Here is a 14071-nt window from a genome sequence, read left to right as displayed (position 1 = left end):
GGTCAGTTACCATGCACCAGCATTATATAATTTTTGTCAAACCAGTTTTAGTAGTCAAACATTTCCAGAAGTAAATTATTTTAAAAATCTTAATAATATTCACAATTTAACTCGAACATTTCTCTCTGCAGTTGTTCCTGTGAAGAGTTCCTACCAGTGGCATGGCAGCTCAGTAGTGGATGCGGTACTCACCAGCACAGGCACCGTGGAAAGCAGTATACAGGCCACGGGGAGTAGCAGTAAGTATGGTGGGGAGTAGAACAGCAATTGTTTTCCTTCTTGATAAAGCACCGGTAAATGGCACTTTCCCAATGAGGAAAAGACTACAAATTTCCTAATTGCTTTCAAAAAAATCCCAGATGAAGGTTTCTCAAATGCAAAACAAACAAAATATATAATTTTTTTAATAAAGTGCAACATTTAGTTAGTTTTCCTATGCAGATCTATGGCTTTAACCTATATAAATGTAATTTTGACAATTTGACAAAATTTAGTTATCAATTTTAAAGTATTTTGGAGCAAAAACTAAAATACACCAATTTTCCAATATGAAGACTTCAGGACACGAATTATCCCAATTTCAGGTTTTTCCCGCAGAAAAAAAAATCGCTGTAGAAGTGTGTTGCACTCTCATATAGAGACACATAAGGGATAGCCCACAAACAGTTTAGATTCCTTAGTCCGACTTGCAGGTTTTACAAAGTCATCTCTTTTCTGTTCATCAATAATTTACAAATAAAGTTTTGTTGCACTTATTTATTCATTTTTCATTTAACAAAAACATGCTGATGCACCAACATTTCAGTCCTATTTCTGGTTCCATTTCAGTCAGCTGATATGTATTGCCTTGTAAAGTAATAAAGAATTATTGCATTTCCATTGTTTATCAGCCAGTAAATAATGAGGAAGTCTGAGGCATACAAATGAAAAAATGAGGGCTTCCAACTGTGCAGATTTATAACCTGCCTGAGTTACCATAGAAAAACATGCATAGTGTAAAGTTTTTTTAAACCAAAGTTTCAATTTAGACAGTTGATGGGTGTTATGTATTGATATAATGCAATCCTGGCTGGTTGCGAAAACTCATTACGCAATTGTAAATAATAATAAATCATGCCATTTTTTATTCCAATATATGACACCCTAGTATCTCGCAAGCTGAAAAGGCTTTTGTAAAAACAACTAAACGTGGGTAGTGTTAGATATGAAAGGGGTAGCAACAGTTTGGACAAAAATGAAAATGTTTGAATAAAATATGCACAAAAACTGAATTGATCTTTACTATGCTGCAGGTACCCATACAGTCCCACCATCTGGTCCCTCTAAGCCCAGTGCAGCCCCTACAGACACCATTAAGCCCTCTGTCCCCCATGTGGACCCTGCAGAGGCCCATGAGATTGCAGAGTTACAGAGGAGGCTCAAACACTCCCTCACCCTAGAGGTCAGTATCATGGGAGTTAGAAGGTTTTTAATACTGTTTGTTGCATATTTGTGTGTTGTGTCTGGGTGTTGTCTGGGTGTGTTTTTTTGCTGTGTCACACTGGTTTACAATTTGTCACTTGTCATAAAAAATTGACCACCCACTGAAATAATGTCACTTGTCATAAATTAAGAAAAACATGCTTAAATAATATCTCTTGGCATAAATAAAGCTCCACACGCTTAAAAAAGGTCCTTGTCTAAAAATAAAGGACAACATGCTAAATATGGTCATTTGTGATAAATAAAATGCAAAATGCTCAAATAACGTCAATTGTCATAGATAAAAGACCACGCACTTAAAAAAGTTCACTTGTCATATAAAAAGAATGTAACGCTTAAATAAGGGCACTTGTCATAAATAATGGGTTCATTGTAAGAAAAGGTCACTTTCCATTAATAGAGGGTTACATATTGAAATATGGTCACATGTCATAGTTGAAGTGTCACATGGTTAAATAAAGTCACTTTTCATAAATAAAGGAACATATTGTTAAATAAGGTTTGTCTTCACTGGCTGGCATTCCACTTTGTGTATATTTGTGAAGTAGACTGGTGTGTCAGTTTACAATTTCCATGTTTATCACGTTGGCATGTAATTTGGGTGCATCAGTTGTTAAGGTTGTTATGAGTTTTTGTTGTGATGACATTATATCTTTAGAATGGGGAGGAGCTGTGAGTTCAAAACTTGTTTGTTTTTGTGTTAACTTTCCATTACCTTACACAAAATAGTTTTAATCAATTCATTGGGAAAATATTATTTTGTTAAATTCACGCCTAAAAATCAATGTTCCATCAGTGCGTGTATTTTTGCTGTTTAGTTAGTCAAAATTTTCATTGGCATTTCTGCTGTTTTGAAGGGCATTCCAGTACAGACGTACCCAGAACGGATCAGCTCTGCCCCTGCGGCCCCCACAGTTGCAGCAGAGACTGACACTCCTAAAAATGTGGCTACCTCTTCTGCGAGGGGTATGTGTATGAGCGGTGCTCTCAGAACATGGGGCTTGATACATGTGTGTAAAGTGACATCACAGGCTACATTCTCGGTCTGCACAGGCTAATCAGGGATAATACTTTATGCTTTTACAGTATTTTTTGTTTAAAGAAAGTCTCTTTTTATTGAAAATCTAGTTTAGCAAAAAGTGTTTTATCCCACTTTTACAGCGAATTGGGTTGATTAAAGCCCCATTGATTAAATATCATCTATAATCAACAGCAGGAAATGACGTCAATATTTCGACGAAATGACGTCATAAATCCAGCGAAATTATCCAGTCAAAATAATTTTGTTTAAACAAAAAGGTTTACAAAATAAAAAGTGGGATAAATAGAATAATAGATCAGTGTTGATTATAGATAAGGTTTATCATGCTCGGCACGAAAACGAAAAAGCACTTTCCAAGGCTCGTGCTTTTTGTTTTCTAAGCCTCGCATGATAAACCTGATCTATAATCAACACTAACCTATTATTCTCTGTCTAAGATGAGCTGAATGCACAGGTTAATCTGTGACAACACTTCACACACATGCATTAAGCCCTGTTTTCTCAGACTGAGGCTCAATGGCTCTGTTGCTTTACAGTTTGTTTTTAAGCTTTTCTGCAGAAGGATGAATCATTAATTTAATCCTTAACCACTTAGATACGTATTTTCGCGCGTTTGTAGTCCCTTAGAAAGTTACATTTAATTTATCACTATTTTGCTTGCAGGTGGACCACGTGGCAATCGTGAACGCAGAAGAAACGACCGTCCCCGAGGAGACCAGCCTGTGGCTGAGAAACCACAGGAGGATGGACGCAGTGGGTTCACGCAGACCAGTAGTGGGGATAGAGTCATCTTTATAGGAAGGAAAACCGGTCCCCAGGGTGGGGGTCGAGGGTCGAACCGGGGAGGGCCCGGACGAGGTCGAGGTGGTTACCGCGGTGATAGAAATAGGGGAGGTAATGACACAACAAACCCACCATCAGGGAATGTAATTGACAATTCAAACAGTACTTCAGACAGTACTACGGTTCTGAACAATGCTGGTAGCAAACCCGAGGACAAACCCAGAAGTCCTGGTGGTAACCGCGGTAACAGACGAGGAGGGTCAGCATCAGGTCGTGGGTCCAGCCCTCAGAAATCTAGTGCTCAGAGGGGAGATGCTGAGAGCCCCAGAAAAGGGGCCCAGGGGTCTTCTGGGAGTCCCAGAAGGGGACGGGGTCGTGGAGGTCCAGTAAACAGGTCACCTGGCGCCCTTGGCAATCAACCACCTGGAAACAATAGTAACAAGTCAGAGTCACGTGGAGCAGAATCCACTGAGAATAAAGAAGGTTAACTGCGGGTCAATATAAGGAATCTAGTCAACGAATGTATTTAAGGAGTATATTTAGTAATCTTACAAATGTTTATTTTTGTTAAAAAAGTGCAAATTTATTTTTGAGGGATATATCTGAATTATTTTTCAAAATAACCATTCATTATGTGATTATTGCAATATATTGTTATACAGATGATTACATTTATATTTTTGACATGATTAATTTAGTATGAAATACATGTAGTATGCCATTTCATTTTGTGATGGTTAGGTATAAATTGGACATCCATGCATTTGTGATGTAAATATATTGTATCTTATTGATGTTTTTGATTCACTTGATATATTGTTGCTGTATCACTCTGACTGTGCCCTTTAACCCTTTGCATGCTGGGAAATTTGTCGTCTGCTAAAATGTTGTCTGCTGAATTTCTAAAATTAGCATTTTCTTCGATTTTTTTTCCAAGAATACTATCAGAATAGCAAACAGTTTTGATCCTGATGAGACACCACGTTCTGTGACGTCTCATCAGGATCCAAACTGTTTGCAAAGATCTTCAAAATTCGATTCCAGCACTGAAAGGGTTAAATGCATACTGCTTGTCATGGGTTGCTTGTTTTTTTTCCGACAACGTTAATGGTTTTCCAATATTCAAATGGTCTAGAGTTTATGTACAAGTTGCCACCGCACATGCTGGACCAAGCTATACATCGACTGAATTTGTGGCGTACGTTGTCATTTTTAGCTCGGCTGTTTTCGGAGAATACCCGAGGTATTGTCATAGCCAGCTCGTCATGTCCGTCGTCGTCCGCTGAAACCTTAACATTTTGTTAAGGTTTTGAACATTGCTTCTAAAATAAAAGTGCTTCCACCTACAACATTGAAACTTCATATGTAGCTGCACCTTGATGAGTTCTCAGACCACACCTATTTTTGGGTCACTAGGTCACAATTCACTCTGACCTGTAACAAAAATAAAAATATGACAAGCTTTCGCAGCCGAGAGTGGCACCCGTTATGCGGTGCTCTTGTTATGTCATTGAACGTTGCTAACAGTAGAATCTTGAGAAGAATCAAACTTAATTTTTGGTTTAACAATTAATGAAGTCAAGCAGAATGGAAACATGCATTACAGCACCATTAAGCGTTTAAGAGTTTTATCCTTCTAATGATATTTTTCTTAATTCACATTTGAACACTATAAGAAACCACTCTTTTGTTTATTGTCTTTACACATTAGTTTTTTTTCATTGATTTTGTATGATGTTGTCATTGCGGATCTCTGGTTTGACACAGAGAATAAATGTGTTTGTGCACTGCGTTTTGACCAACTTCATAATTCTTGAAGTAATTGTACTTAGCACCTTAAACTTGATCTTTTTTAGCTTTTTTCATTCAAACATATTATCTATAAACATATTATTTTATTGTTAACATTAATTTCTGGATGTAATTTCAATGCAAAAGTGCTTTCTTCAAAGATCTATTTGGCTTTTCATGTTCATGTATATTGGGCCAGTAATACTGTGTTGTGATGAATTGAAAGCAGAAATCTTATGAAAGAAAGTATCAAAGCACTGATACATTGTTGTATTTTCAAGAGTTTATTTGTTGAAGTCTGCTTTGACCTAGCCGTATAAGAATAAATGAACATACTGTTTGTAATTATAGTTTTGGCCTAAACAAGTGATACATATATAGTTTATAGTAGGTTGTACATGGCATGTAAGGTTGTTTTGCAGTTTGGGAATGATACATGTTTGACAGAGTCATGTGTGCCTTTCAATAGCAGATATCTCACAACTTCATTTTCAAATCAGTCACTTTTTTAGCTCACCTGTCACGAAGTGACATGGTGAGCTTATGTGACCGTGTGATGTCGGGTGTCCGTATGTGCATACGTGCGAGCGTGTGTGCGTGCGTCCGTCAAGAATTTGTTTGTGTAGACAGTAGAGGTCACAGTTTTCAGCCAATCTTTATGAAATTTGGTCAGCATGTTTATCTTCATGAAATCTGGGTTGGGATTGTATTTGGGTCATCTGGGGTCAAAAACTAGGTCACTAGGTCAAAAACTAGGTCACATAATAGGTCAAATAATAGAAAAACATTGTGTAGACAATAGAGGTCGCAGTTTTCATCCAATCTTTATGAAATTTGGTCAGAATGTTTATCTTGATAAAATCTGGGTTGGGATTGTATTTGGGTCATCTGGGGTCAAAAACTAGGTCACTAGGTCAAAAACTAGGTCAAATAATAGAAAAACCTTGTGTAGACAGTAGAGGTCACAGTTTTCATCCAATCTTTATGAAATTTGGTCAGAATGTTTATCTTGATCAAATCTGGGTTTGGATTGTATTTGGGTCATCTGGGGTCAAAAACTAGGTCACTAGGTCAAATAATAGAAAAACCTTGTGTAGACAGTAGAGGTCACAGTTTTCATCCAATCTTAATGAAATTTGGTCAGAATGTTTATCTTGATAAAATCTGGGTTGGGATTGTATTTGGGTCATCTTGGGTCAAAAACTAGGTCACTAGGTCAAACTCTAGGTCAAATAAAAGAAAAACCTTGTGTAGACAATAGAGGTTGCAGTTTTCATCCAGTCTTTATGAAATTTGGTCAGAATGTTTATCTTCATGAAACCTGGGTTGGGATTGTATTTGGGTCATCTGAGGTCAAAAACTAGGTCACTGGGTCAAATAATAGAAAAACCTTCAACAATTTGTTTGTGTAGACAGTAGAGGTTTTCATCCAATCTTTATGAAATTTAGTCAGAATGTTTATCTTGATGAAATCTGGGTTGGGATTGTATTTGGGTCATCTGCGGTCGAAAACTAGGTCACTTGGTCAAAAACTGGGTCACTAGGTCAAGTAATAGAAACACCTTGTATAGACAATAGAGTTCACAGTTTTCATCCAATCTTTATTAAATTTGGTCAGAATGTTTATCTTGATGAAATCTGGGTTGGGATTGTATTAGGGTCATCTGGGGTAAAAAACTAGGTCAATAGGTCAAATAATAGAAAAACCTTGTTTAGACAATAGAGGTCACAGTTTTCATCCAATCTTTATAAAATTTGATCAGAATGTTTATCTTGATGAAATCTGGGTTGGGATTGTATTTGGGTCACCTGGGGTCAAAAACTAGGTCACTAGGTCAAATAATAGAAAAACCTTGTGTAAACAATAGAGGTGACAGTTTTCATCTAATCTTTATAAAATTTGGTCAGAATGTTTATCTTGATGAAATCTGGGTTGGGATTGTATTTGGTTAGTCAGGTGAGCGATTCAGGGCCATCATGGCCCTCTTGTTTATCAATCACTGTTGGCAGTTAACCCTTAGCATGCTGGGAAATTTGTCATCTGCTAAAATGTTGTCTGCTGAATGTCTAAAATTAGCATTTTCTTCGATTTTTTTTCAAAGAATATTATCAGAATAGCAAACAGTTTGGATCCTTAAGAGACGCCACGTTCTGTGGAGTCTCATCTGGATCCAAACGGTATGCAAAGGCCTATAAAATTTGGTTCCAGCGCTTAAAGGGTTAAGACAAATAGTGCACAAGTTTTGTTTTCAACAGTCTCCGAATAACAATAATTATAAATGTCATTCTTAAATATGTAGCTCCTTGACTTCCAGTTTTCATGATCGCAACATGGAGTATATTATCTTTAAACAAATTACTGGGGTAAACTTAATTTTACTAAGGCCATTTTAATAAAAATAAGGCCATAATTGATAAAACAGTAAAACACAACACAAAAGGTCATACAACTTATTTTTTTAATATTATGAAGGTTATTTAACCCATTCCCACTCAGAGGCAAGGTGAAAATGGCAATGTGCAAACAGCATAAAACCAGAACAGCCTGCAAGTAACTCGCAGTCTGTTCAGGTTATATGCTGTGTGCTGCTCATCAGTATCTAAGGGTTGGAAATGAAGCCTTTACAACTTGAAATTAGTAAGAAAAGTCTTTAATAATTAAATATAAGGGACTACAAATGCGTGAAAATACATACCAAAGTGGTAAAGGGTGAATTGTTTATTTGTATGATAATTGTGGTCAAGACAGAAGCAGTCTTATTTTAAGTGGTAGTAATACATGTATATTCAAAGGTGTGTAGCTCTTGAACTCTTGTACATGTCTCAGAAATAGTTTATTAGTAATTGTTGAGGGTCATGTTTGAAATTAGACATAACTGTATAAAAGTGATAAATTAGTATAAAATGTATTAGTGATTGTTGAGGGTCATGTTTAAATTACTTTATAAAGTAAAGAAAATAGTGTGTTTATTATAATGTAACCCCTTTCAATTCGAGGGCCAGTCATTGTTTTACTTATAAGAGAGCTGTACGTTTAAAAATCTTTACTTCCAAAATCTTTTATTCCTGGCGCTTGGCATCAAATCGTTGCCCTCATTTTGACTAGCTTGATCGGCAACAAGCCATGTCAGAATGCGTCCTTTTTGGGTCTGCAACCTTTGACCTCAGGTGTAACCATGAAAGGTCTCTAAATTTGGTCTCAATTTTGTGAAGTTGTAATGTATGACATTTGTGTTTGCATAGAAAAGCATGGTTCAAGTGCACAAACTTAATTGCCTATAGTTAAAGTGTTGGTTTATACTAAATGAAAAAAGGTGCATCTATTCAATATGTATTTCCACAGAAATTGATTGCATTTATGCTATTATTATTATTTTATATCATGACTACATATTGCATCTTACACCTGTGATTCACTCATGGCATGCCTTAGGTCAATAAACAGGTATGCACTCTCTGTATTCACTCTATGCATTATTGGTTTTACTTGTGATATTTGTAAAATAAGGAGTCCATTTGACTGCTGAAAAAGTCCCAATTTAACACTATGAATGTTAATCTGCTGGAGTTTTATCATATTTATTTGAAATGATGCATACAAGCCTGGTCATCAAGCTGGTATTTACATGTTAATGTTCTACCATGTATCAAACTGTGCTTGTTCGTTAACAACCACCATTCTTTTATCAGCATTAACAAAATAACACAATGAATGTAGCTAACTTTTATTTACTAATTTTTGTTTGTTATTTTTCTGTTGATTTAAAAAAAAAATATCTTATACTCAGCACTTTTAACCTAGTGTTGAAAAAAAGGTCAACATGTCACGAGGCTAACCAATGAAAAACTAGTAAACTGTTTGTTGTAAGGTAGATTTTTATGTCCACCACCACTATAGTTGGGGACATATTGGCTTTGCCGGGTCTGTTGGTTTGTTTGTTTGTTTGTGTGTTTGCGTCAAACTTTAACATTTGCCATTACTTTTGCAATATTGAAGATAGCAACTTGATATTTGGCATGCATGTGTATCTCATGGAGCTGCACATTTTGAGTGGTGAAAGGTCAATGTCAAGGTCATCCTTCAAGGTAAAAGGTCAAATATATGGCTTCAAAGCGACGCAGTAGGGGACATAGTGTTTCTGACAAACACATTTCTTGTTTAATATAAATATTGTGTTTGCCATTTACACATGTTCTATATAGACTGACATTGGTTGTTGTTATCTCATCAACGAAATTGCCTGTGATTTGACGTACAAGTAGTGCTGTACGCGACATGAATATAATATTTAAAACAAGTATTCTATTTGTGTGTATTTCTTTACACCTCCAACTTTCATGGGCTGTTTTGAATGAATATTTGTTAAACTGTTTGCGAATTTCTGAATGTACATTGTTTTAAACTATGCACTGTGCTCTTTATTACTTGTGTATTTTTCATGTTTAATATTGTCTTATACAAACATGCTGTACTTGTATGTATGTATTATGTTTTTCTAAATGTGCTTTATGATTTGTCATGCCTCATGGGCCCCTTAACCCATTTATGCTTAGCGGATAGAAAAAAGGCCTTGGCAAACAGCGTAGACCCTGATGAGATGCTGCATGATGCGGCGTCTCATCAGGATCTGCGCTGTTTGCTTAAAGGAATTTCTGTAAGAAATATTCTAAATATAGAAATAAATATACTAGACATCCCTAATTTTGGAAATACATTGATCCAATTTAGAAGGATGGGAGAGTCCGCTAGGCATAAATGGGTTAATGCAAAATGTCAATTGAAAAATTGTATAATGCCTAGTCTTAACTGTTCAGGAAAAATCTTTTTTTAAAGAAATATCTCTCAATTTATTCTGTTGATATTCCTCGCTTTAAATTTTGTGTCTTGCACTATTACACTGGTTGTTAAACTAAAGTTGATCTAAACGGAAACGTTTTGTTGGTGTGTATCAGGTATAAATGTGACTTAAAGATCTCTTTTGAATGTAACTGTTTTGTTTGTTTGGTACAAAGATTGTCCTTGCTATTTTTAAGGTCCTTACATAATCCACCCTGTACACTGCTGATTTTTAATCAATTGACAGTATTACATTAAGAAATTGTTATTTGTTTGGATTTGTTTATTTGGCGATAAACAATATAATGATTTTTTGCCATTTTTTGCTCTTTTTTCTTTTTATCAATAAACCAGAGTCATTATTTATAACTTCTAGCTAACTATTTGTACTTTCGTGTGACATACAGCAGCCATTGTGGTATTTAAATCAACTTAACAAAGCAACAATGTAGATGGGTTGTTTTGTTTTGTATTAAGGAGGTGGATGGAGGGGGGTCATCAACAATTTTTTATTTCTTATTGTTTATGAATTTATTGTGTGGAATTATGTTATATTGACAACTGAATGCTTATGTTTTAATGATTGTTAATATTTAGAGTATGTAATTAGTGTTGTAGATTTTGATTATTTAATGCATTATGCATGGGTATTTACGAAATAGTTTTTAGTCTCAAACATATTAAAATTATAGTTATGTTAAGCTCTTTTTCTGTGCCAAACAAAACTTGTTTTCCATAACCTGTATATTATAAAATATATGAAAAAATATTTTGTTATATTTGTTTCAGTGCTGGGCCTGTACTCACCCAACAATTCTTAGACTTAAGACTTAACATAAAGAATATTCTTTAAATTTATAAATTCAACAATTGCTTAAATTTGTATTCAAACTTGGCGCAGACCACCTCTATTGACAACATTCTTCACGTAGAACGTTTTCTGTAATAACATATGCACAAGTGGAGGCCTGTATTACGATATATTCAAACACGGAACGCATTTTTCTTGGTTCCAAATCTGTTCTTTATTTTTAAGTCTAAGAATGAGTTGGTAAATACGGGCTCTGGTTAATGTGTTTATAGCCTACAACTGTTACTAGTTTATTATATTTTGTATGTTGACATCGTATATTTTTCTTTCTGATTATATTTGCAATTACAGTTTTTGTTGCAACTTCAGCTGTAAGTTTTTTTTCTTGATGTATATGAATCAAGATCCTTGGGCAACCATATATAGTAAAAATCTAAAAAGTATTTCATTAAATATAATTGATTAAGTGCAAACTTTATATGTATTTGTTTCCTACATTCATGTATTAGTATTTGCTATCAACTGCCATGATAATGCTTATGTCTTGATGCTTTAACAAGTTTCTTTCTGGACAGTTTTTGTAGAGTTTTGGATTTTTTTCCTTAAATAAAAACAAAGACACAAATTTTGTGAATACTTTAATAGTACTCTTTGGAACATGGCCCCATATGGTGAAATTCATGTATAATATTCAATAATGTGTAATAACATATGTTGTAAAAATGGTAAATACATGTATTAAAGATATAAGTACTTACATATTTGAAGCATATAAGTGTAAATATATTGATTCATGCATTTTTGTAAACAAAGCCACTACAGACTTTGGTGAATTTTCAGATATTAAGAAATTATTGAACTTTCTAAACTTCTGACACTATTTAGTTTTCCATAAGATGCTTTGTGTATAGGGGTCCTGGATAGTGTGTGCATGTGTATTGCTGACTGTGCGAAAGACTATTGGTGGGTGTTTCATCGTGTTGCCACATGAAATCATGATTTTAATCGCGTTCTGAGAAAACTGGGCATAATGCATGTGCGTAAAGTGTCGTCCCAGATTAGCCTGTGCAGTCCGCACAGGATAATCAGGGACGGCACTTTCCACTTATATGACATTTTTCGTTTAAATGAAGTCTCTTCTTTTCAAAAATCCAATTTAGGTGGAAAGTGTTGTCCCTGATTAGCCTGTGCGGACTGCACTTTACACACATGCATTATGCCCTGTTTTCACTGAAGAAGACTCATTTTTGTGTATAGCCTCATTCGGGTAACGGTCCATGCTCATGGTTTATTTTGATCCCCACCCTACATACAAGTCCTCAACTGGCCACAATGAATCTATCATCTTTTTGAAATTGACTCTGTGATTAAGGAAGATGCTTCTAGTATTAAACTAATAAAGGCTGTATGAATCAATGCGTGTTATGTTGTTGTTTTTTATGCCCCCCTTCGAAGAAGAGTGGGTATATTGTTTTGCACATGTCGGTTGGTCGGTCCGTCGGTCGGTCCGTCCACCAGATGGTTTCCGTATGATAACTCAAGAACGCTTAGGCCTAGGATCATGAAACTTAATGAGTACATTGATCATGACTGGCAGATGACCCCTATTGATTTTTAGGTCACTAGGTCAAAGGTCAAGGTCACAGTGACTCGAAATAGTAAAATGGTTTGAACAGTACCAGTTATTACCTTACATAATCATGACCTTCAGAAGTGGCCAGTGGTTCCAAATTACGATGTGTAAGTGTAATAAAGGAGATCTTTGATTCAATTATAGTGATTCTTTTTATATATTGATAAATTTGCGTGAACACAATCTTTATGCCCCTAAAAGGATGCATACATGTATTCATCGTTTGTCTGGTCTTCTATACATCAGGTCTGTCCCTGTTCTTGTGCAGAGTGTAACTGGGTTAGGGTAGGTTAATGAGTGCAAGGACCATACTTAAATGTCCTTCAGACGAGCACAACTAATTAGTATTTGAATAACTTATAAGTAATTAAGATATTTGGACATGGATAGAGGACAATGAGTGTAGAGTGCATGAACCACAACTCTTTTGTCTGTATTTTTAGGAGTTGTGACCCTTTGCTTATTTTATTGTAAAGTAAGTTTCTTGTGTTTAGCATTATTCTTCATGTACTGAAAGTAATCCAATGAATCTTTATCAAATGATAGATGTATCTAATTGAAATTCCATGAACAATATCATAACCGTCTATTCTCTACCTTCAGCGTTATTGCTCTTGGTTTGTCGTTCATGTGAGGAGCATACATTCATAAGCGTTGAAAAGATTTAAACACTTCAATAAGGAGCATTCCTCTGTAAATATTAAAAGGAATCCAGGGGTGGCGAAATAAGTAAATTTTTACTTGCCAATGGACAACTAAACAAAATATATCTTTTCCGTAGTGTTAATTCTCTCGTTCTTTACCTACTAAACATGTTTAAAGAAATGCATTTATGATTTAAACTATTGTTAAAAAAATTCTTTAAATATGAAATTTAGTATTCATGGTATTTAAAATAGTTGCAATAATCCAACTTGGGCCTATTGACGCTCCGTATCTACTCATAAAAGCTCAGAGCATTCAAGAAGAACTAGTACTTAAATAAAGCAATATAACCAGGACATGGAGAGAACGTACAAGAACCACAACTCTCTTGTCAGTATTTTTGAAGTTATCGCCTTTTGATTATTGTTTGTATAGTCTGTATCTGGTATGGATTATACATCCGCAAGTATTTAATATATTCAAATGCAATTTCATATTATGATCTATGGTTTAAAGAAAAAATGCTGAGTACAACAACCGCACATCTCTCATCAGTTTAACATAGCTGTTGCTCTCGATTTATTTCGATTTTCCAAGCATCAATTTAAAATTATCGATTGGTTTAAAATAAAATATTGTATGATATAACGGAAAAAATGCAACGTTTTGCACATACAGATCCCCTACCTTTTTCTCAAAAATATTTCCTAACTGAAAAACCGACCGTTTTTTCCCCTTTCTTTTTTGGGTGTTTTCTAACTCTTTTGCGCGCACTCTGGATCAGCAGACGATGTATTGCTTTAATCCGCATTTACGGAGGATTCCGGACATATTCGATGAATCACGATTGTTTTACGCGGTTTAGTTGGCCTAAAATTTCCTAAAATCTGACATCTGATGGCATTTCTTAGGCATGGTTTCCTTTTATGTTATAATCATTGCAAATACATTTTTTAAAAATCTGGAGGGGATGTCACGCTCTGGGATGCTTGACGACCCTGTAATTAGGTCAAATCGTCAATGAGTGCATTTTGCTTTACAAATTGA

The 14071-nt window shown here is 35.2% G+C and overlaps 1 protein-coding gene across 12 annotated transcripts in view; it reads left to right on the top strand.

The window, feature by feature from the left end:
* The window catches only part of LOC127847448 (spermatogenesis-associated serine-rich protein 2-like), an 80424-nt gene extending 68262 nt beyond the window's left edge, over nucleotides 1-12162 (top strand). For 7 of the 12 annotated variants that reach the window (XM_052379361.1, XM_052379362.1, XM_052379368.1 and 4 more), the window contains exons 13-16: nucleotides 132-239; nucleotides 1293-1441; nucleotides 2340-2448; nucleotides 3188-12162. In XM_052379361.1, coding sequence (XP_052235321.1) covers nucleotides 132-239; nucleotides 1293-1441; nucleotides 2340-2448; nucleotides 3188-3795 — 974 coding nt within the window. In that variant the 3' untranslated portion in view covers nucleotides 3796-12162. The remainder of the gene's footprint in view (nucleotides 1-131; nucleotides 240-1292; nucleotides 1442-2339; nucleotides 2449-3187) is intronic. The other 5 variants (XR_008033973.1, XR_008033971.1, XR_008033972.1 and 2 more) reach the window with 5 other exon arrangements.
* Nucleotides 12163-14071: the final 1909 nt, after the last annotated feature.

Source organism: Dreissena polymorpha, chromosome 10 (genome assembly GCF_020536995.1).
Source record: "Dreissena polymorpha isolate Duluth1 chromosome 10, UMN_Dpol_1.0, whole genome shotgun sequence".
Taxonomy (NCBI): Eukaryota; Metazoa; Mollusca; class Bivalvia; order Myida; family Dreissenidae; genus Dreissena; species Dreissena polymorpha.
The sequence above is the reverse complement of the archived record's forward strand: the minus strand, read 5'-3'. Positions and strand labels throughout refer to the sequence as shown.